This window comes from Beta vulgaris, chromosome 1 (genome assembly GCF_026745355.1).
Source record: "Beta vulgaris subsp. vulgaris cultivar EL10 chromosome 1, EL10.2, whole genome shotgun sequence".
NCBI lineage: Eukaryota > Viridiplantae > Streptophyta > Magnoliopsida > Caryophyllales > Amaranthaceae > Beta > Beta vulgaris.
This window is the reverse complement of record NC_079202.1, coordinates 309,851-334,525: the sequence shown is the minus strand read 5'-3', so window position 1 is coordinate 334,525 and position 24,675 is coordinate 309,851. Positions and strand designations below refer to the sequence as shown.

The 24,675-nt window shown below is 39.7% G+C and overlaps 1 protein-coding gene across 1 annotated transcript; it reads right to left on the bottom strand.

Moving 5' to 3' along the window:
- Positions 1 to 15,436: 15,436 nt before the first annotated feature.
- LOC104902683 (transcription factor HEC1) lies at positions 15,437 to 17,011 on the bottom strand. Its single transcript, XM_010690552.2, has one exon. The coding sequence runs from the start codon at positions 16,719 to 16,721 to the stop codon at positions 15,855 to 15,857; it is 867 nt and encodes a 288-aa protein (XP_010688854.1). The 5' UTR covers positions 16,722 to 17,011; the 3' UTR covers positions 15,437 to 15,854.
- Between the last annotated feature and the right edge of the window lie 7,664 nt (positions 17,012 to 24,675).

The following is a 24,675-nucleotide window of genomic DNA, read 5'->3' as shown; positions in this document are numbered from 1 at the left end:
GCTTCTTCTCTCCATCATACTAACAATCAAGGATCAAAAGGGTCTTGTAGCGACTTTGAATCTCAAGAACAATCATCAATGGCTACTCTTGGTGGATTACGCGAATATCAAGGTGCTTCAAATTATGCTGAAATTGAAAGCCTTGCTCGTTTTGCCGTCGAAGAACACAACAAAAAACAGGTTTCTTTTAACTTTTTATTTATTTTTGTGATTTTTGCGGTGAAAATCTGGATTTTGCTGATTACTTGGAAGGATGGATAGAATGGCGACGGATCTTACTCGCAACGGTTCTGTGGAGCGGGATATTGAAAAGGTGAATTGTTGAAATTTTTACTGTATTTCGCACTAATTTCTGTTTTATGCTTTGTAATTTAGCAATTCAGATTGTTTATGAATTCGGTGTATTTGAAGCATTGATAATTTGATCATACATGATTATTGTTAAGTGGTAATGACACTCTCTGGTTTGATTGAAGGTCGATGGCGATTGATGTTTACAACAAGGCCAGGAATTGCTTCTCCAATTCAGGTTAGCTTAGGTCTTGTGCTTCATTAATCTTATAGATTAATAGGATTGGATATGGAATTATGTTAGTTTGAGACAAAAGTTGTTTTTGGGTATACAAACTTTTGAAAGAGCCCGAATTTCTTACCAGAATTGTAAAGAGTAACTTTTCATAAATAAAATCATCATGACACGCTTCTTCAAAAGTAATACAGAAGTATAGGAAAGGGTGATGTTTCTGCAAGTTTGAAACAAACGTTTTTTTTAGGTGACATGAATTAGTATCTAGACATATGATATCATGTTTTGTTCACAATCTGTCTTTTTTTTTTTCTAAGCCTTTGATGATTCTTAATGCCACCCAATCCTCCACTGATGTCGTCGACTATTTCTTCCACAATAATTTGGAAAATGTGTTTTTGCCATTAAAGAGAACATTTGTAGGTTGACTTCTTCAATGTATTTCAAGAGGTATATCTGCGAACAAATGATCCACGCGTGTCCAATATTGTAAAGTTCTCGGATGCTGTTGGTGAGCTAAAAGTAGAGGTAAGCTATTCTCATGTTCTCAGTACTATGGTAATGATCTGTTTTACTTCTAGATATATTTGCAACATACATATATTAAGTGTGTTACTCATAGAGTTGTATAATGTCTTGCCAGTTGCCAGCAAAAATAATCAGAGGATGTTCTTTTCCTTATGCAAGGTTGACATTCACGAATTTAGCAATGGTCCAAATATTTTTCCAAGTTAGATGTTTAGGGATTGTAGGCATTGGATATAGAGACATTACTCAGTCCTTATCCTAACTGATATTATTCTATGCATTACCTTTAATAATTCTAAAAAATCAGCACATGCACGCAGATTAATTGGGGGCATCGAATCATAGAAATAGTTAGAAGCTAGTATCTCTTGTACAAATTCAGGATCTATCTTCCCTAAACCAGGATCTGGAAAATTAATATTGGCTACACACCTTATAGATGAGAATTGCTTTCTTTCTGTGGTTCTGTTAGTAACTCTGAAAAGTTGGCAATCTCAACTTTACTATATAGATTTAGATATAATGTGACTTGATTGATATTTTAGTTTCTGATAGTGGTTGGTTATAAGAGCATACTAGGTGGTAATGCAACATCCAGTGTTATGGAAAAGCCAAAAATTAATTACTGAGTAGTCTCAGACACCATTTGGATCAGAATTACATTTATCAAACTACTGATCTTCATGTCTTTCTGAATTGCTCTTTAACACATGAAGCACCATTTTTTATGCGGATTGAGGTCTTCTTATGTTTGACTTAGTCAGTTAGTTCCAAACACAAGTGGAAGCAGCTCAGTCTTGGTGCTTGTATGTTGCTATCAGTATGTAGTTCTTGTTTGCTACCTCACTGCTGTAGAACAGTAGCCATCTGGCCATCATAATTATTAGAATAGTTGTTAAAAGTTTGGAGTGAATTTGTGATCATGTATAATCTATCCTATCACATGGAAAATATATGCGACCAAAGTTAAAACACAAACGTCACTCCACAAATCATCTCCGTTGAGTTGAGCTAAATTCTTATCCTCTTCCGAGCTTATATATTGAATTCATTTAGGGCTTATTTGGTGGAAGCAGACGATTACTGCTTTGAAAAAAGGTGCATATCTGCTGAAGTATGGAAGAAGAGGAAAGCCAAAGTTCTGTCCATTCCGGCTATCCAATGTAACTTTTTCTCTTCATGAACTTGTTGTATGCTGTTTTTTCCTGCTTTATGAGAATGTATGACCAAGTTATAGTACTTGGACTGCTTTTATTAGTACCTTTTATGACTAAAATATTGGTTTCAGCATGAAACTATTTTGATATGGTTCTCGAGGAAAGAGGAGAAGCAACTAAAGCTGAGCCATATTTTCAAAATTATATCTGGCCAGCGTACAATAAGTCACTTTTATTATTTATATATATTTTATTGAGGAATATCATAATTTCTATCTATCAAGACTGAAAAGGAAAAGTACTTGTAAGCATCTTGCAAAACTACTAAGCTTCCAGTAATCTTAGAAAATAAATTCTCTATATATTGTGAAAACCAAATAGAGTATAAATCTATTCCTGGGGCCTCAACCATCAGCTTAGATTTATACTCTATCAATAGTGTGTGATATAAGCAATTCATATGGTACATTATACAATTTTCCTCTTCTTTAATCTTTTTTCCTTGTGGTGTGTGTGTGGGGAGGGGAGGGGGGGTAAGCTGATGTTGGATGATATTTTCGTATTTTGCCTATGGTGTTGTGATCTATTGAACTCCTTTTTGACAATATCCACTGAGTACCGTCAGCTTGTATAAAACCTTTGTGGCGTTACCATTATTGTGTTCCAATCTGATTGTTGTAAGTTTCCAGGATTCATTTCAGCCAGAAACTCTTGCAAGCAGAGGCAGTGTGAACTATGTCTGGGATAACTTGACTCGACCGCACAAGGTCATTGTCAAAATTAATGGTAATTCTACCGTTATTGAGTGTTGTTGAAATTTGGGATGCACATATTGTTGAAAAAGAATATTTGTTGCTATCACTTACTCACTTCAAAAAAAAAAAAAAAAGAAGATTACTTGCTGTTTGCTATAGCCTATAAGCCTAATATGCATGCATGTGAAAAGCATTCCTTGCAAATCAGATTTGTTTAGCGGGGTTGCTTCTTCTTGGGGGTAAAAGGAAGTTCTGTCTTTGAAAATTTAGATAGATAATGACATCTCTTGCCTGCTTTAGGTGTTCAAACGCTACGTGAAATCAGCTTAGATAAACTGCGCCCATGGAAGTCCTTTTTTCGAGTAGGAAAACAGAGAGCTCTGCCTTCTCATTTACCAGTAGATACCAGAGCCTCTGATAGAAGGGGCACGAATCTTGCTCAGATGAATGGTATTGATGTAGCAAACGTGGGGTATGAAGTATATGTTGATGGTCCTACTCGTGTTTTATGAATTTCTCACTCACCTGGAAGACGTAATGCTGATAGCAAGTATCAGTCATGCATGAAGATTCAGTTTAGAACCTCTTATCTTGCAATTTGCTTGCTTGAACCCTGCAAGCAGGTGAGTGAAAGAACACACCAATATTTTTACTATCTATATATCACATGGTGAATGTATATCAACACCGTTTTACATTTTTGTGCACCTTCGTTTTTGCTTTTATATTTAATTTTTTCAATATGTTTTATTTACCATCACGAGGTCTCCTTCAAACAGAGTCATAAAGTTCATTCAATTAAATGTCTTTTGTGGAAGCCCAGAGTGTCTTGTGTGATGTGTAGCACTACGAATATATTGTATGCTATCAGTTGCTTACGTCCCTTGATCATGCTTGAATTGTAGTCAATATGTCATATGTTAGTGTATTTTAATAAAAATGAATGGGTGGTTTTTCACAAATACAATAATTTATATCATTCTTATATGGTTCCTAAATTTTTCATTTCAATATAGGATCAGCTGGAGGATTTGGATCTCTATGATTTGCTAACGTACACACTGTTTATTATTGGTAGATTATATAACGTTAGTATTAATTCAATCATTATTGATCAACGGATATACAGTCAAATTAGAGTACAGGCGAGATCATATTCTTCCTGCTCTTGAGCATTTTTCTTTGTGTTTGCTTAGCTTTTCCCTTAACTGCTAATTCCTAGAGACCTTCAGATGTGAAAGATTAATTGAGGATATTTTCAACACAGTTATGTGTTACATCATGAGGTAATTATTATCATGTCAAATGGAGGACTATGGTTGATATACATGGAGTAAATAGTTATCATCTCCTTTATACTTGGGCAGGATATTGACTGCATGCCTTTGAATCCACTGGAGAATATGCCAGAAGCATTGAGGAGGCAGAAGATGCTATCTGATTACTGGCATGTTCAAGTTCCAAAAGTCAATGAAGCAATTATGCCAGTTTCAGAGGAGCATACGAAGATTGTCGATCACCGTTTCCATGTTCCTTCATTCAGCCCATCATTTGCAAATAATATGAAGGTTATTTTGCTGATCTTATGAGCTTTTAATAATTTCACCGAGTATTGTTGTCATGTGTTCATCTGAATGAGGTTCATTATGTATATATGGAGACACAATAATGGCTCTATGAGGAAAAGTGGGGATCAGGAAAGATATGCCTAGTTGTCTATGTTAGACAGTTGTTTTAGCTGAGTCAAGCTCGAGCTTATAGTGACTTGTTGGCTCACATCTGCAACCTGAGTGGCACACTTCAAGTTAGAGTGAAGCATGAGTGACAATCAAGATAATACTAAAAAAAGTTATAATATTCATTTTATTATTTGTTTGCATGTTTGGCAGACTGTCCTAAATGATAGTTATGGTATAAATCAATAGGTAAATTTGTGAACCCAATGGTAATGCTTATCCATTCACATATACCTCCCTTCCTAAATAACTTAGCATTATCATCTGTTACCATTTTAGAGGTGTCATTGAGTGATAATGAGATCCATTACCATAAGCATTTACATGAGACTTTGTTTACAATATAACATGAAAAATCATTATTATTACTACCATTTATTATCTCCTTCCAAATGGCCATAAGATTTGTTCCACAAATAATCGTCCTAAATACTTGCTATATTGGTCGATCTACATATAAATTTTTAGTTGCAAATACTTCCCATAGCACCCGCTGAATTAATGTGATGTGTCCCCATACTAACTCTCTTTCATAATTGATTTGTTTATTTTTACACTATCTACTTAAATTGAGGCTACACTTCCAAACTATTTACTCTTAAAATGGAGACACAATAATGGCTCTATGAGGAAAAGTAGACTTGTAGTTCTGTTTTTTCCCTAATAGTTCTAGTATGTTTCAAAAATTTCTCTTCTTGTCTGTTTCGATGGCCCCCAATACCATTACTGATGTTTGATGTTGCTGCTTACCTATGGCAGAAAAACAAGAACCTGAGCAACAAATGACTGCTTACTTGTGGCAGAAAATCCGGAACCCGCTCCGAAGGGTAGTGCATCAACAAATGACTGCTTACATGTGGTAGAAAATCAGGTGTGCAAAGTTCAGACCATTAGAACTGCTTCTGTCGAAAATCTTCTTTATGTACAGAATATCTTAGATTTTACCTTATGTGACATTGTGGTATTTGACTCAATATAATAGCATATATGTGTTGTGCTTTTGGATTATGCTTTTTGGTACCATGGTTTAGATACCGCGCTCAATAATTTATAGCTAATCATTTTTAAAGCACTGTACTTTGTAAAAAAAAAGTTAGCAATGCTTATTGATATCCTTGAAATTGAAGCACATGAAATTAATGACAAGGACAATGTAGCCAAAAGTTTTAGCAGGTTGATTATATTTTGTAACTCGAATTTACACTTGTTTTGTAACTAATGTACACTTATTTCATTTTGATGATAATAATTTGAATGTGTTGGTTGTATGATTTGCATGTGCGGTTTTTGTACATTATGTAAATGAGAGAAACACGAGGTGTGTGGTGGTTGAAGGGAAGGGCACAAAGAGTGTATGTTAGATTGGTGAGTGTTGCTCCTGAAATGAACTTGTTGTGTACTGCTAGTTTGCTGCACTAGTGTCATACTCTAGCTGCACGCATGCTAGCAGTAGCTGAAAGTTTTTTTTTACTATATAAAATACACAACTGCTCCGGTTGATTCAGAAAACCGGAGCATTTGTTCAACAAATGCTTCGGTTTTCCTTAACAACCGGAGCATTTGTGGTATTTCACTCATGTAAAAAAGCTCAAATGCTTCGGTTTTCAACACAACCGGAGCATTTGAGGAAACAAATGCTCCGGTTGATAACCGGAGCATTTGTGAAATACTCAAATGCTCGTATGACGTATCCTACGGGTTAAATACGGAGCATTTGAGGGGTTTTTAACCGGAGCATTTGAGCTTTTTTCTACTAGTGGGATACTCGTGCTGCAAGGTCATGTGGTGTCGTTCGGAGGCCTTCTTTGGCCTAGCTAGGGTCGTGCCAAGCGAGCCAAAGGAAGGCAAAGCTGACAAGAAAATGAAGGTTTGAGGCCCCATCGGGGATCCTGAGGCACGCCGGGGACCCTAGGAAGGTTCTGGACGAGAAAACTCGTCGCGTCCTGGGAAGTCAGAAAATGGCCAGATAACCGGAAAAATCGTAGATTATAGTACACGAATCCGAACGCTTGCGGGGCCTGGGCACCAGTGCCCATCGGGTGCACCCCAAGGCCGTCGGAGGCCCTTTGAAGGCACCCTCATGACGGGGAAGGGTCATTTGGTGCCTTTCGGAGGACTTCCTAGTCCTAGCTAGGGCCGTGCAAAAACGAGCCAAGGGAAGGCAAAAGTGGGAAGGAAATGACGGTCTGAGGCCCCCTGGTGGATCCTAAGGAACCTCGCGGGCGGTATGGAGTTCCAGGACGAAAAAATTCGTCGGGCTTTGGGAAGTCGGAAAATGAACTAAAAACCGGAAAAATCGTGATTAAAGAATACGAATCTAGGCGCCTGCGGGGCCTGGGCATTGGTTCCCATAGGGTGCACCGTGCGCTGTTATGAGGCCATTTGAAGGCACACTCGTGCCGCGGAAGGGTTGTGTGGTGCCGTTCGGAGGCCCTTCTAGGCCTAGCTAGAGTCGTGCCAAAGCGAGCTAAGGGAAGGCAAAAGTGGAAAATAAATGAAGGTCTAAGGCCCCATGGGGGATCCTCAGGCACCCCAAGGACCCTAGGGAGGTCGTGGACGAAAAAAATCGCGGGGCCCCGATATGTCAGAAAATTGCCCGAAAACAAGAAAAATTGTGGATTATAGTACACGAATCCGGTCGCCCTCGTGGACCAGATATCGGTGACCATGTGGAGCATCCCGGGGCTGTGGGAAGCTATTTGAAGGGATACTCGTGCCGCATGGTCATGTGGTGCCGTTCGGAGGCCTTCTTAGGCCTAGCTAGGGTCGTGCCAAGCAAGCCAAGAGAAGGCAAAACTGGAAAGGAAATGAAGGCCTGAGGCCCCATCGGGGATCCTGAGGCACGCCGGGGACCCTAGGAAGGTTTTGGACGAGAAAACTCGTCGGGCCCCGGGAAGTTAGATAATGGCTAGAAAACTGGATAAATCGTGGATTAGTACACGAATCTGGGCGCTTGTAGGGCCCAGGCACCAGTGTCCATCGGGTGCACCCCAAGGCCGTCGGAGGCCCTTTGAAGGCACCCTCGTGCCGCGGAAAGGTCATGTGGTGCCTTTTGGAGGCCTTCCTAGTCCTAGCAAGAGTCGTGCCAAAGCGAGCTAAGGGAAGGCAAAAGTGGGAAAGAAATGAAGGTCTGAGGCCTCATAGGGGATTCTTAGGCATCCCGGGGACCCTTGGGAGGTTCTGGACGAAAAAACTCGCGGACTCTAGGATGTTGGAAAACTTCCCGAAAACAGGAAAAATTGTGGATTATAGTACTCGAATCTGGCCGCCCGCGTAGACCGGGCGTCGGTGCCCATGTGGTACACCCCGGGGACCTAGGAGGCTATTTGAAGGCAGACTCATGCTGAAGGGTCATGTGGTGCTGTTCAGAGGCCCTCTTAGGCCTAGCTAGGGACGTGCCAAGCGAGCCAAGGGAAAGCAAAAGTGGGAAGAAAATGAAGGTCTGAGACCCCATGGGGGATCCTGAGGCACCCCGAGTACCCTAGGGAAATTCTGGACGAAGAAACTCGCCGAGCCCCGGGAAGTCGGTAAAGGGCTAGGAAACTGGAAAAAATCGTGGATTATAGTACACGAATCCGGGCGCCTGCGGGGCCAGGGCACCAGTGCCCATCAGGTGCAACCCAAGGCCGTAGGAGGCCCTTTGAAGGCACACTCGTGTCGTGGAAGGGTCCTCTGGTGCTGTTCATAGGCCCTCCTAGTCCGAGCTAGGGTCGTGCCTAAGCGAGCCAAGGGAAGGCAAAAGTGGGAAGGAAATGACGGCCTGAGGCCCCATGGGGGATCCTCAGGAACCTCGGGGACGAAAAAAGTCGATAGTCCTCGTGATGTCGGAAAATGGATTGAAAATAGGAATAATGAAGGTGCTTGCAGGGCCAGGCTACCAGTGCGCATGAAGTGCACCCTGGGGCCGTGAGAGGCCATTTGAAGGCACACTCGTGCCGTGGAAGGGTCGTATGGTGCTGCTATGAGGCCCTCCTAGGCCTAGCTAGGGTCGTGCCAAAGCGAGCTAAGGGAAGTCAAAAGTGGGAAGGAAATGAAGGTCGGAGTCCCCATGGGGGATCCTCGGGCACTCCGGGGACCCTAAGGAGGTCTGGGACAAAAAACCACGCTGGGCCACGAGACGTCAAAAAATGGCCCGAAAATTGGAAAAATCGTGGATTAATACACGAATACGGGTGCCCGCGGGGCCTGCAGATCGTAACCCATAGGGTGCACCCCGGGGACGTTGGACGCTATTTGAAGGCACCCTTGTGCCATGGAAGGGTCATGTGGTGCCATTCGGAGGCCCTCTTAGGCTTAGCTAGGGTCGTGCCAAGCAAGCTAAGGGAAGGCAAAAGTGGGAAAGAAATAAAGGTGTGAGGCATCATATGGGATCCGCATGCACCCTAGGAACCCTACGGAGGTCCGGGATGGAAAAACTCGCCAGGCCTCGAGAAGTAGGAAAGTGGCCCGAACACTGGAAAAATTGTGGATTATAGTACACGAATCCGGGCGCCCACGGGGCCTGGGCACCTATACCCATGGCGTGCACCCTAGGGCCATGGGAGGCCCTTTGAAGGCACACCCGTGTCGTCGAAGGCTCAAGTGGTGCTGTTCGGAAGCGCTCCTAGGCCTAGTTAGGGTCGTGCCAAAGCGAGCCAAGGGAAGGAAATCAAGGTCTGAGGCCCCATGGGGGATCCTCAGGAACTTCGAAGACCTTAAGGAGGTCTAGGACGAAAAAACTCACCAGGCCCCGTGAAGTCGGAAAATGGAGCGAATATTAGAAAAATCGTGGATTATATTACACGAATACGGGCGCCCGTGTGGACCTGGGCATCGGCGCCCTTGGGGTGCACCCCAGGGATGTAGGAGGCCATTTGAAGGCACACTGGTGTCGTGGAAGGGTCATCTGGTGCGGTTCGGAGGCCCTCGTAGGCCTTGTTAGGGTCGTTGGAAAATGACCCGAAAACTGGAAAAATTGTGGAATATAGTACACGAATCCTGGCGTCCGCGGGGCCTGAGCACCGGTACCCATAGGGTGCACCCTGGGGCCGTGGGAGGCCCTTTGAAGGCACACTCGTGCCGTGGACGGGTCAGGTGGTGCCGTTCGGAGGCCCTCCTAGACCAAACTAGGGGCGTGCCATAGCGATCCAAGGGAAGGCAAAAGTGGGAAGGAAATGGAGATCTGAGTCCTCATGGGGCATCCTCAGGCACCTCGAGGACCCTAGGGAGGTCTAGTACAAAAAATCTCGTCGGGCCTTATGAAGTCAGAAAATGGCCCAAAATCTGGAAAAATCGTGGATTATAGTACACGAATCTGGGCCTCCGCTGAGCTTGGGCACCGGTTCCCATGGGGTGCACCCCGGGGCCGTGGGAGGCCCTTTGAAGGCACACACGTGCCGTACAAGGGTCATGTTGTGCCGTTCGGAGTCTCTCCTAGGCCTAACTAGGGTTGTGCCAAGAGAGCTAAGGGAAGGCAAAAGTGGACAGGGAATGAAAGCCCGAGGAACCCGGGGGATCATCCGGCACCCGGGGGGCTTTAATGTTTTTCCGAGGCGTGAAATATTTTCCAAGTATTTTCCCCTATATTTCATTGTTTTTCGCCTATTTTCTTGCCCATTTCTCATCAAAATGTATTATTTTTTGAAAAAAATACGTAAATTAAGTATACGTCGAAACATATTTTTCCAAATTTTTCCCAAATTACCCTCTATTTTTCTCCTTATTTGGCCCATTTTCCTCAAAAAAATATGATTCTTTCCAGAAAAATAAATACGTAAATTAAGAATACGTGGCAAAGTACTTTTATAGATTTTCACAAAATTTTCCCCATTTTCCTTCTATTTTTCATTTTTTTTTCTTATTTTCGTCACATTTAGCCCATTTCCACAGAAAAAACGAATTTTTCCAAAATAAACCTAAAATATCTTCATGTCATATACAGTGGATTCATACAAAAAATGGCACTATTGTACCATTTTCGTGAATAAAGTCCCATGTGATTCTACGGTCAAAAGTTTGTTCATTGAGGAAATAGCTCTTTTCCCCACTAAACCTCTTTAGGGGATAGTGATTGATGATGCTCTAGGCCTGCCCATGGGCCATGGCTGCTTGGTGCTTGCACCTTGCACGGTGCCCTTGTGGTGCATGAAACAGTTAGGCCCCATTTGGTTCTTGGTGGCGCATGGTAGCTTGATTTTTCGTATTGCATGGTGCTCAATGGTGCGCCGGGCCCGCGAGGTGCATGGGGTGGTTGGGCCCCATATAGTGCTTGGTGCTAGGTGGTGCATGTGCACGGTGCTTTACGGTGCACCGCGCCCTTGTGGTGCATGAAACGTGGCGCATGGTAGCTTGATTCTTCGTATTGCATTGTGCTCGGTGGTGCATCGTGCTCGCGAGGTGCATGGGGTTGGTGGGGCAATATAGGTGGGATCTCAAACACACCAAAGATGAGAAAGGAGGAGTAGGCACTTTCTCAAAGCATGACATTTGAAATTGACCCAAAAAGCCCCATATAGTGCTTGGATGGATAGTTGTACATGGGAGATCCTATCACTTGGTTCAATATAAGTGGGATCTCGACCACCACAAAGATGAGAAAGAAAGAGTAGGTACATTCGCAAGTTATGTCACTTGAAATCGACCCAAAACTCCCCATATAGTGGATTGTTGGTTGGATGGATATGTTTTAAATGGGAAATCATATCACTTGGTTTGATATAGTTGCCATCTCCACCTCACCAAAAGAAGAATTGTGCAGAAATGTGTGTCACCAAGGGTGTCACCATGGGGAATAGTAAATTGGCGGATAGAAGTGTTCGAATTGTGGAACCAATCCCGATTTCGCAATTTGAAGATGATGAGGTAGTTCTTGTTGTCCTAATAGGAATTTGATGTATGATAGATGGACTCCTGTGATTAAAATTGATGAGAATGATATTCAATCTGAAGTTGATTATTGGAATTCGTCATTGATTTGTTATGTAATTGGGGCCACTCCTCCTCAATATGTAATGAAGGGTTTTATTAGACGAATCTAGAAAGATTGTGGTGTGGATAAAGTTGTTTTGCTTAAGAAGGGAGTTTCTAGATTTCGAACAATGGAGAAGAGGGATTTTGTGTTAGCTGGAGGTGCTCCTTTTTTTGATAGCAAAGCTTTGATCATGAAGGCATGGGATGCTAATATGGATATTGAGAAGGAAATTTTTGATGTACTACCAACCTGGGTCCAGGCCAGTTAAAAGTAGATTTTAAGTATTGGGGGAGCAACGCTTAAGAAAATTGGTGTCTCCTCTTGGGAAGTATGTGAGAGTGGACAAGGCAATTGTTATTTCCCTAGGAACACTACAAGAGGGGGGGTGAATTGTAGGTGTAGAAATAAACGTAACTTTTTGCGGAAATTAAAACTTAAACGAATAAACAAGCTAAAGGAACACAAGGGATTTTTACGAGGAAAAACTTCTTGGGCCCAACAAGAAGAAACAACCTCGACCACTAGGGATTTTAAACTCAACACTTTCACTAATTAGGCCAAACAACTCTGTTACAACCTAATTCTAACTCGAGCCCTACCTTGAGTTCCTAAACTCAAGTTCCTGAACCACTGTTCCCTTAACAGCAGTTCCTCTCAACTTCACTCGAAGTTTTCTCACACATACAAGCTTCACTCAAAGCCTTTCTCTTACAGAACTTCACTCAAAGTTCCCTTACCCCAAAAACCAAAATACAATTGATCGAAATAAGCTTAGTGGAATTAGAGTAAGAAGGCAAAGAACAAATGGCTATTATGAGAGAATGAAGGCACTGACACTTAATAAGTTAAACTCACTTAATTACTTAGTCAGACACAATTTGGAACTTATCTAGACTTCTATATTTATAGTGTTAATCATGAAGAACGTGGGATTAATGTTAGAGTACACGTTTTAATCCATTTACCCATGATGTTCCTTCCCCTAAGGAACACGTTTTACATCATGTCCCATGATCCCATGAACTATAAATGAACGTGGATAAAATGCAGCCATTACTCCTAAATAATAGGAGTTCCTTCAACATTATCCGAAAATCAGTTTTTAAAACTCTTTTTATCTTTAAATCTGAATTTCTAATCTTTAAGAAAATAATATCTTTGAAATAAAATCTTTCTAACAACCGGATATTTATTTTCTTATTTTCCGAAAAATAATATCTTTTCCAAAACAGATTTTCTTTTTAAAACTGATTTTATCATTTGAAATTAGAAATAACTAATTTCCTATAATCTAGGCATGACTTACTCCATTATCTTTTAACCGTTACACTAAGTACACGCCTAAGTCTAGTTCCTTATATTAGTTCAGTTCCTTTAACATATTTACTAAGTGCCACTGAGTTTGTTCCTTACAGAGGAACAAACGCTTCATTCTCAAATATTCTGCCACAGTTCCTTACCATTCTTTCTTTGTTCCTTTACATTGGAACTAGAAAATAAAACGCCTAGCTTCTATTATTCTTGATCCAATGCTTGCTCCAGTATCAACATAGAAACTTCTTTACTTAGCCTTTGAAATCCTCTCTTGACTTCTTCATTGACTTTGTATTCTCCCAGTTCCTTGCATTGATACCTTAGACACCATACACTTAAATAATTCATTAGTTCACTACTTAGTTTGTTCCTTTGTTTCTTTGTCATCATCAAAACTAGGGTTCAACAGCAATTGAGATGAGGGATAAATTGCAATATACCAGGGTGTTGTTGGAGGTGAAAGTTGATGAAGAGTTTCTAGATCAACTCTCTTTTGTGAATGAAAAAGGAATTGAAGTTGTCTTTGAGGTTTACTTTTGAATGGAAACTTGTGTTGTGTGATATGTGTCATCAACTAGGTCATGAAACTGAGGAATCTAAAAAGGCAACAGTGAAGCAAAGGTGGTAACTAAAGATTAATCAGGCTCCACCTATGGTGGAAAGTGTGGCTGAACCCGAACAGGACAAATTCACAGAGGTGAGACAATCTACAAGGAAGTCTAACAATCTTGTGATTGAGATTTGTGTTAATAATTCCTTTGCTGCTTTATCTTTTACAGAAGATGAAATTATGGTGGGTGAATTTGTTTGTGAAAAAGATGGTGTTGATGTGAACTAGAGGGGGGGGGCCCTCCTAATAAAGATGGATAATATAATCTGTTGGAATGTCAGAGGGGTCAATAAAGTAAATAAACAGAAAAATGTGAAACATCTTTCGAACCAAAGATCCCTTGGCATTGTTAGTCTCATTGAGACAAAGGTGAAAGTTGGTAAAATGGATTAGCTATATCGAAGTTTGTTTTTCTGGGTGGTGTTTCTACACTAACTCTCCTGTCATCCTTGTGGTAGAGTAATAGTTACTTGGAATCATGTGAGTTTTGATGTAGGAATTGATTTACTCACTGATCAACTAATTCATTGTAGTGTGTGTTTTTTGTGGGAAATCAGAAGAAGTTTAGTTGTACCTTTGTTTATGCTTTTGATAGCATAGCTCAAAGGAGGAGTTTGTGGAAGGATTTTGAGTGTATAACTGGTAATATTATAGGCCCTCGGATTGTAATGGGGGATTTTAATTGTGTTCTTAATAGGGAGGAAAGAGTTGGGGGAGCAGTGAGAGATGCTGAAATGGAGGATTTTAGGAGATGTGTTAAATAGTGGTCTGGAGGATATACAGTCTAGTGGATGCTACTTCACGTGGAACAACAAACAACAAGAGATGTATAAAGTGTATTGCAAGTTGGATATGGTGTTGGGTAATGCAAGGTGGATGGGATTTCCCAACTACTGAAGCCTATTTTATGCCTGAGGGTCTCTTTGATCACTCTACAATGTCGGGAGGCACCCATAAAAAAGCTCATAGTGTCGTGCCGGGCCAAATTTTAGGTCGCTTTTTTGAACCAAACTATGCTATTTCGAACCAAAATTGGGACAGTCCAAATTTTAAATTAAAAAAAAATCAAATTTGAAGTGTAAACCCGTTCGAAAAATAAAAATTGGGTTCGAAAATTTTAATTAGCTCTACACAAAGACCTGCCATCAGTTTAGGATTCCAGTTCACAAATAAAAACTTTTCTAATAATACAGTGGGTGTACCCTAACTCTGTGAGCATAGCACACCCAAGGCTAACGACCTTTTGCTCATTGCTCATTTGAAGAACTACAAATGAGCGAAACTTGTATGATGATGAAAGCTCGAAATGAGTGATGAGAAAAAGCATAACCTTCGATATACCATATACTTCCTCCGTTTCACAATAAGTGAAACACTTTCCTTATTTGGCATTCACAATAAGTGAAATCAAGCTTTAAATGGTAAAAAAAATTCACTTTTATTACAAATATGTCACCAAAAAGTAAGAGGGGGTCACAACCTATTTATTTGATTACTCTACTTTATTGTGGTCCTAACTTTCTCTCTCTATATTCCTTAATATGTGTGTACTTTCTCTATATTTCACTTAATATAAAACGAAGGAAGTATATACCCAAGTGTATAGTAAATGCACTTACAATATTTACTCTCTTCCGTGCCCAATATGCTGAGTGCCTCTTCAATAGGGATTAAGGAGTAAGGAGCTTTTATCTCCTTAATTACTATGCTCGTGGAAAATAAAGCACTTATATAATTGACCACGATGTAAAATGATAATCTCATCCGCAATGATAATGATGTATGTATACTACTATTACTAGGGACCCTAACTCAAGATGCGGTAGCTAGTCATAAATGAATATACCTCAGCACGACATAGTGGAGAAAACAAACAACAATCTACTAATAACTCATACCAAGTTAACCAACATGCGTGTAACAGTGCACCAAAAGAACCAACAAAGCGTTGCCTAACCCTCCTTGTCTAGTACAAGCGTATTAGACATGCTACTTGTAACTTGTTATTTCATGCATAAGAAAAATCAAAGTGCTACTACCAATTTCAATGGAACAGTTCCTTAATTTACAACTTGCTCACTTTACAACCTCCTCCCATCCTCCACCAATTCCTTTGAGTTTTTCACTCTCTTTAGTCTTTACAACTCTCTATCCTTCAAACCAGCAATGCATTACCCATATAACTAAAAATGAAAAGAAACAAAGATTAGATTCAGAATCAAAAACTCTAAGGAGTATTTGCTAAAATGGCCGGCCTCTCTCATTATTCGATGTCAAATTTATGCATCCGAAAACTGCTGGACATTGTGGTGTGAAGCATTCATATGAGGTTGAACCGCAAGAGAATAATTACTAGGTTTGTGAGATGTCACCGGAAAATAACCACTGCTGCTTGACATAGCCACAGGAAAGCCTAGCCCCGCCGAAGCCGGTGGAATGGGAGGCCTATTAATAGCAGCTCGCTCTAGTGACTGCACCTGAGTCTTCAAGAACTTGACGTAGTGAATAGCCTCGTCCAACATTGAAGCAGTGTCCATCTTTGTGCCACCAGGAACAAGTCTTTGCAGGATTCTTATCCTCTCGCTGATTCTCTCTCGCCTATGCCGGGCTGCAACACTCTGCGGGTCCTTAGAAATCCTAACATTTCGCCTCTTAGGCGGCTTCACTGCTTCCGGGTCGATGTAGATCGGCTGCATCGCTGCTATTCGGAAGATCATCTCTCGCATCGCTGCCATTGATGTTTGCTTTTGTGATGACGATGAGGTACCAGAAGCAGGAAAAGAACTTGCATTATCAATGCTATTATTATTACTATAAGAAGCAAAAGAACTAGATAATAAAGTGGAAGGAATATTGTTGTTGTTGTTGTTGTTGTTGTTGTTGTTGTTGTTGTTGGAGAAAGATATAGTTGTCTGTGGACTTAGCATAGTTGGTGAGTTGGGTATGTGATCTTGAGCATTAAAATGTTGCGGCAAGCTCCCACTACCACTACCACCACCACCAGCAGCAGCGCAGGAAAATGACATCATTGCGGTGTCGATGAATGAACCACCACTGGTGTCGGAAGCGGTCTTATCCATGTGCATCGTCATTAACATCATCTCAATTTGGTCATCTGGTGTGGACTTTAATAGGTCAATGTCCATAGTTTTGGAATGATACCTTTTATACTTACTAAAGAGTTCGTTTATTTTTTCTTCCTCTAGGGAACTGAGCTAAGAAAATTAAGGACAGTTATTGGTGAAAGCTGAAAAGAAGTAGGGGAAGAAAAGATGCAGGGAATGGGAAAGGTAAAGAGAAGAGAGTGTAGACTGAGAGTTTGTATCAGAAATCTCAGTGAGAGGAAAGGAAGATAGAGTGATGAGGATGAAATTTCTTTTCTTTATTTTATAAAAAAGACTGATATTTTGGAACAGTATTCACCTAGTGACCTAAAAAAGTGGTATAAATAAGAATAGCAAATTTTAATGTAGCAAGTTGTTTCAATATATTATTATATCTCGAAAAACAATATATTATTATATCTTGAAAATGATTGAATTTTTTAACATAAATGCTGTGAATAAAGAATTCACTTTTCCATTATCACAAAGTTGTTGAGTGTGGAATTAATTTGTTTGTTTTATCCCTTATATCTTTACATATATTAAGATAATAATCTTAGCGCTAGAGAATATAATAGAGGGGGAGGAAGGGGAACATTATAAAACTTGAGAAATATGATGGCGGTTAGCCTGCAAACCTGCTACCAGAAGGGGAATCAAGTGGAAATTTGGCATGCTTAGTTAATAACAGGAAACGTTGAGAAAATGAAATATGTATATGTGGGCCATTGAAAATCTAATTGCAAATCCTGAGGAAATTTTACTCAAAAAACACACCATAAAACCCTGTACAACAGGTAGTAGTGGCGGGATGAATGAATGTATATAACAATCTAGCGTTCATCAGTTGGTTCAGTTCTACCACGAGTTCATGTCTGCCCTCTCATGAGAGTCATGGGCTTGTAAGATAGAATTAGTGTGCTCCGATTTCAGCACATCTGATGCCGCAGTAACATTTATTCCACCAGCAAATCAGTTTCATTTGGACTCTCTGATAGCAATGTTCGCCGGAAGTAAACAAATTTACACATTTTAGGGTTTTATGTTAATACTACAAGTGAAAGGTATCGTAGCACATACGGGTCGAACTCAGGGAGGTGCAAAACTAAACACTAGTTGATTTTAAACTATGAAATAGCTACACAATTCAAATATCAAGAAAAATCTATAAACTAATAGCTAAACTAATGCCAGTTATTCAACTATAGCTATAGACGAGATCGACGTTCCCTTATGACTCAGTAATAAAGCACATCTGCGAAACAAAACTAAATTCTCGATCATTCATCAATACCTAGAGCTCACTTTTGTGGTAGCCAAAGGCCTAACTAACATGTACGTCTAAGGACGAAGAAAGAGTCTCTCTCTAGATTGTTAGGGTTTGAGCGAGTAGTCTAGGGATTCCTCTTGTTCGTATCCTTTATTGAATCGATCAATCCCTCGTTGGGATTCGAGTCAGTCATTATGGCTGACGAGATCATCAAAAAGTGCTCTAATTTAAAAATAATTTCTGAAGAAAAAGAGCGTAGTGTCTCTTGAGGAAATCGAGGATGATACGCAACAAAAACCAATGGAGTTAGGTATGGTGGGCAGACTTTTATCGGTGCGACCGTACAATTTCGAAGCTCTTAAAAGGACTTTGAACCAGATTTGGGCAATCTCCAAGGGGGTGTTAGTCCGCCCTATTGAGAATGGTATTTTCATTGTGCAGTTTTCCATGGCTAGAGATAAATCAAAAGTCTTAGACGGAAGACCATGGACCTTTGATAACAATCTAGTTCTGTTAGACAGCATCGAGGGTAGTGTCCAACCCTCCAATATTCTTTTGAATAAAAGCCTATTTCGGATATGTATGTATAATCTTCCTATGGATTGTCGAATGTAGAAATTCATCAAGGCGATCGCAGGAGGCATTGGACAAGTACTGGAAGTCGATTTTGATGGAATTGTGTGGGACATATCGGCTAGGGCTAAAGTTTTGATAAACATATCAAACCCCTTCGTCGAGTTCAGATAGTTCGAACTAAAGAGTGGGAGAACGCTATGATAGAAATTAAATATGAGCATCTCCCCACATTTTGCTATATGTGTGGAGTCCTTGGTCACATTGAGCGTGATTGTGTGATGGACCAGTAGGAGGAGAAGGAGATGGAAAGGCAGTGAGGATCATGGATTCGGGCTTCTCCAGCCACGTCGAGGGAGGGTGAAGATGTTGGAAGAGTCGAAGGCTTTCCTTCAAAGCACTTGGGTGTTGAGCTTTAACAACTCTATGCCTGAAGGGGAGCAACGCAAGGAGGTTGTAGGGGATGTTGGGGAGTCATGAGCCTCATAGAGAGATCACAGGGGGTAACCTGGCTCCCGGTACTGAGGTGGAGAGTCAAGCAGTCATTGTTGGTGAGAGTGGGGATGTTATTGCTACCTCCTTTTTTATTATGTCCATCCAGGTATTTTAACCCCTCCTCTTTCTTTTGTGCGTGGCAAGGGGACCTCAACACCCACTCACCGTAAAGTAAAACTAATTATAAAACTCGAAATAAAGACAATATTAGTTGTGATAAGGCTGATGTGACTATGGGGATGGATGTATTGGGGTGTGGGGAGAAGCGCAAGCTCCCTGACCCTATGGTCTTGAATGATGATAATGCTGATGGAGATGTTTTTTTGAAGAAAGCTAAAGGGGTCGTGAGCTTGTGCCTATTAAATCTGTCAGTGGCGAGGTAACTGTCGTGGCGGAGGTTGGTGAGCACCAACCCCGTCCGACATTATGAATATCCTATGCTGGAATTGCCGGGGTCTGGGCAACCCTCGGGCAGTTGTATGCTCCGGCGTTGGAGCAATAGTACTAGCATGAGCATGGTCTTCGGTTCGGAGACTATGATTAGTGGTATTAATGCTAAAAAATGTGAAGAAAAGAGCTTACTTTGATTGTGCGATTGGAATCGCGCACATAAACCAACGCCCAAAGCAATATCGGGTCTACTTGCAGTTAAGTAGAGTAAAGAGCCAATCATACCTTTATATTGCTTCTCGTTTACACACTTGCCATTTGTATCTTCATCTAACCTTGAACCTGTTCTTATAGGAGTGTGGTTGGTTTTAGATTGTTACAGTCCATATTTCTTCAGCAGTTCCTTGACATATTTCTGTTGATGGATCATTGTTTCTCTTTCAGTTTGCTTGATTTGCAATCCCAAAAAGAAGTTCAATTCTCCCATCATACTCATTTAGAATTCACTACTCATAAGATCAACAAACTCCTTAAAGAGAAGATCATTAGTAGTACCAAATACTATATTATCAACATAAATCTGCACTACTATATGTTTGTTCCTTTTGATCGAAAGAACAGGATTCTATCAACTTTACCTCTTATAAAATCATGTGAAAGCAAGAATTTTGACAACCTTTCATATACCAAGATCTAGGAGCTTGTTTCAACCCATAAAGAGCTTTATTAAGCTTATAGACTTGATTTGGAAGATCGGGATTCTAAAATCCAAGAGGTTGTTCCACATAGATGTCTTCAAGTAAAAATCCATTTAAAAACGCACATTTTACGTCCATTTGTTCAACTTAAATCCCATAAATGCAGCAAATGCAATCAAAATTCTAATTGCTTCTATCCTAGCAACATGAGCAAATGTTTCATACGGTGTCGTAGCACATACATGTCGAACTCAGGAAGGTGCAAGATTAACCACTACTTGATTTTAGATTACAAAATAGTTACACGATCCAGAAATGAGGAATAATCTATAAACTAAAGGCTAAACTAATGACAAAATATGGCAAACTATATGAATATGATAATTAAAAAACTAGGATTAAGTATCACCGCTATTATGAATTAATCAAAATACACATCCCAATTATTCAATTAAAGCTTAGGCGAGATTGACATTCCCTTATGACTCAGTAATAAAGCACAACTGTGAACCAAAAATAAATACTCGGTGATTCCTCAATACTTAGAATTCACTTTTGTGATAGCAAAAGGCCTAACTAACACACATATCTCTTATTTTTCATGGCTTACACACATAATTAGAAGCATCAAGAATCAATGTCAAATAATTCTCAATTCTAGTTCTCACCTATTTTCATGGGAGAATTCAAATCAATAACAAGATTATCTATATTAAGACCCAATTTTAATTTCATTGATGAACTCAATATATAAAATGATAATTTAGCATCGAACAAGTATTCCGAATTTCACCTGCAACTTTCGTTGATAATATAAAACTAAGGCTAAATCAAGATGCACAATCAACAATAACAACAATCTTATCAAACCGTAAACATATAATTCAATAACATGGGAACTAGAGAAGGATTTACATGATGAATCCATACTAGGGCTCAAGTCAATCCTAGATAAAAAGACTACTCAATAATCATGGAAAAAAGACCAGTAAATATAATGGAAAACATACACTAGGGGAAAAAAAAAAGAAGGGCTGCGCAGGAAGGGCTGCGCTTTTTCTTCAAGCGCAGCCCTACTAGTGAAGGGCTGCGCTTTTCTTCAAAAGCGCAGCCCTACATAACAGAAGCGCGAATTGGGCTAGGGTTTCATTCACACGCTCATTCTCTCTCTCCCTTCCTCATTCTCTCTCTCCTCATTCACACGCTGCCGCCTCTCATTCATTTTCTCTCCCTCACAAAGATGAACTTCAGTTCCCTTCACTCATTTTCTCTCTCCTCATTCACACGCTGCCGCCTCTCATTCATTTTCTCTCTCTCACAAAGATGAACTTCAGTTCCCTTCACTCATTTTCTCTCTCTCACAAAGTCGAACTCATTCAACTCCATTCCTCTGTGCAAATTCGTTCGTCGATATCTGTGCAAACCCTCAACCCCCGTGCTCGCCCTTTGACGTATAAGGCCCATCTGTGCTCGCGAGTTCGTCTCCCTCAACCACCGTCGTTCGTCTCCCTCAACCACCGTCGCGAGTTCGTCGTTCGTCTTGTGTACAAATTCGTTCGTTTCTTTAAGTATTTTTTTTTGTAATTGTGAAATTAATTATACAAACATAGATCTACAAATTCGTTCGTGTATTTTTTTCTTTAATATTGTGAAATTAATTATATATTAATTTCTGTTTTTTTTTTGTAATTCTGATGTAGATTTATGTTTTTTTTTTGTCTAATTCTGATGTAGTTTTTTTTATATATTAATTTCTGTTTTTTGGTTTTTATTCATTTCTTTGGTGTATTTTTTTTGTTTTATTTCGATGTTTATAATTCTGATGTTTTTTTTTTTGGATTATGCAAATCTATGCTTGCTACCATTTCGATGTTTTTTTTTTTTTGTGGATTATGCAAATCAGTATTTGCTTATATGACATACTACAATTTGTATTGTTTAAACAATCAATAATATGAGTAGATATATTTAGGAGTAAAAAAATACAAAAAAAAACAAAAAAAATTTTTTTTTTTTGGGTCAGAAGGGCTGCGCTTTTACCTAAAAAGCACAGCCCTTCTAAGCTTGAAGGGCTGCGCTTTTACCTAAAAAGCGCAGCCCTTCGTTGTGAAGGGCTGCGCTTTACTAGCGCAGCCCTACTTGAAAAGTGAAGGGCTGCTATTGAAAGGGCTGCTGTCAAAAAGCGCAGCCCTACAGGCCATTTTCAACGCAGCCCTTCTTCATTTTTCCACTAGTGATAATTAAAATATTGATAAGCAGAAGATGAGAGAATAAAACTTGATTGAATTGAAGATGAATATGAAAGCTTGAATCTCCAAAGTAGCAATAGAAAACAAACTAGGGCATAAAACTAAAGAGGAAAAATAACATGATATTGATAAGTGAGTAATAGATGTCCTACTCTAATTACAAAGCCTCTAGTATATAGTTCTAACTCCCAATACTAGTATGGAACCAAATTACAAGATAAGGAAGCCAAATAAATCATTGAATGGCCGAAATTATCAAAATCCTGTGCGCGTAAGAAGTTTCTGACAGATTGTGCCAACTTTCGAAGCCCATATCTCTCGGAATACAAATTACCTTGGGCCGTGCGACCTATCGTTGGAAAGCTATTCAAGCCTACTTTCCAATGCCGCTGGAATCAACTTAATATAAGCACTGATTCAATGAATTCCAACTCCAATTTAGCTCTAATTTGCACTCAAATACATCTAAATGATCCTTATCAATGTAGCTTGCTTCCAATTGCTCCTAATACTCATGTTTGTCCACTAATGCTCCAATTATGTTCTCGATACCTGAAATTCATTAAAGAATACCAAAAACGCACAAGAAGAGTAATATTTTGCAGTTTAAGTAAAAGCATGCAATTATGAATTACAATGCACCTAAATGCTCCTAGAATGCAACCTAAATGCAACTAAAACCTATATAAAAATATGACACATCATTCATCGAAATCAATACCTTCTTGTTGATTATACCCTTTGGCTACAAGTCTGGCCTTGTTCCTTACCATTGTTCCATGCTCATCAAGCTTGTTCATGAAGACCCGTTTAAGTCCAATAGTTTTTTGGTTCTTTGGCTTGGTTTCTAGGTGCAAAACCTTGTTCCTCAGGAAATCATTTAGTTCTTTTTGCATAGCATTTAGCCAAGCAGTATCTTTGAGTGCTTATATATGATCATTAGGTTCTGTTATAGATAAGAAAGCATGAAAAGCATAAAAATTCTTTATTTGGGATCTCGTTTGAGTTCCCTTTTCAATATCAATTATAATTAATTCTAAGGGATGAGAATTTTGGTGTTTCCAAGGCTTTGGATCACATCTCCTAGTTGCTTCTTGAGTTTCCTGAGGTGGTTGATTCATTTGATCTTTCTCAGGTTCAAGAGTTACTTCATATTCCTGAGTGCCTTCTGTTGCTTGTTCCTCGTGAGGATCAGGCACAGGGTTTTCTAGATCAGGAACTTGCTTCTTCTCTTTTCCTATAGGTGTTAGCTCTTCATCATAAAAATTAGACTCTTTAGGTCGAGTTAAACCAATTTCAAAGTTACTCCCTCCGGTCTTTATTTGTTTACCCCTTCTTTTGCACAGAGTTTTAGGAGAAATAATATTATGGGTCATAGAAAGAAAGAGAAACTATTATTTATATTAAAGTTGAATGTGCAGTGATGAAAAGTTAGTGGTCCCATTCCAAAAATAGAAATAAAAGAAAGGGGTAAACTAATAAGGGACATTCCAAAAAGGAATACGGGTAAACTAATAAAGACTGGAGGGAGTATTATCATAACTTTGTTCCTGCAAGGAGTTAGTCTCATCAAATATAATATGGACATTGTCCTCCACACACATTGTTCGTTTATTGTAAAGATGATAAGCTTTGTTGCTTGAGGCATATCCTAGAAATATAGCCTCATCACTTCTAGCATCAAACTTTACTAAGTTGTCCTTTCCATTATTATGTACAAAGAATTTACATCCAAATACACGAAAGTAAGAAATATTGGGTTTTCTTCCTCCAAGTAGCTCATATGGTGTCTTCAATGTAATTAGCTCAGCATGACTCTATTGATGATGTAGCATGTTGTATATACTGATTCGGCCCAAAAATTCTTCATAAGACCACTTGCAGTTATCATCGTTCTTGCCATATCCTCCGGGGTCCGGTTCTTTATCTGTACCACACCATTCTGTTGTAGTGTCCTTAAAGCTGAGAAATTATGGTTTAACCATTCATTGCTGCAATATCAAACTTAGAGTTTTCAAACTCTTTACCATGGTCTGATCTTAGATGTTATAATAATTTAAAACCACTAGTTCACTAAATCTTTTTAGCGAATGTTAGAAATTCATTAAAGGTCTCATCCTTGCTATGAAGAAAGATAATCCATGTGTATCTTGAAAAATCATCCACAATAACTAACACATATCTCTTATCTGATCGACTTTGGATGCGTACAGGGCCACATAAATCCATATGAATGAGTTTCAATGGATTTTATGTGCTTACCATTTTCTTGGATTTGAAGGAGGATCTCACTTGCTTCCCTTTTACACATAGATCACAAA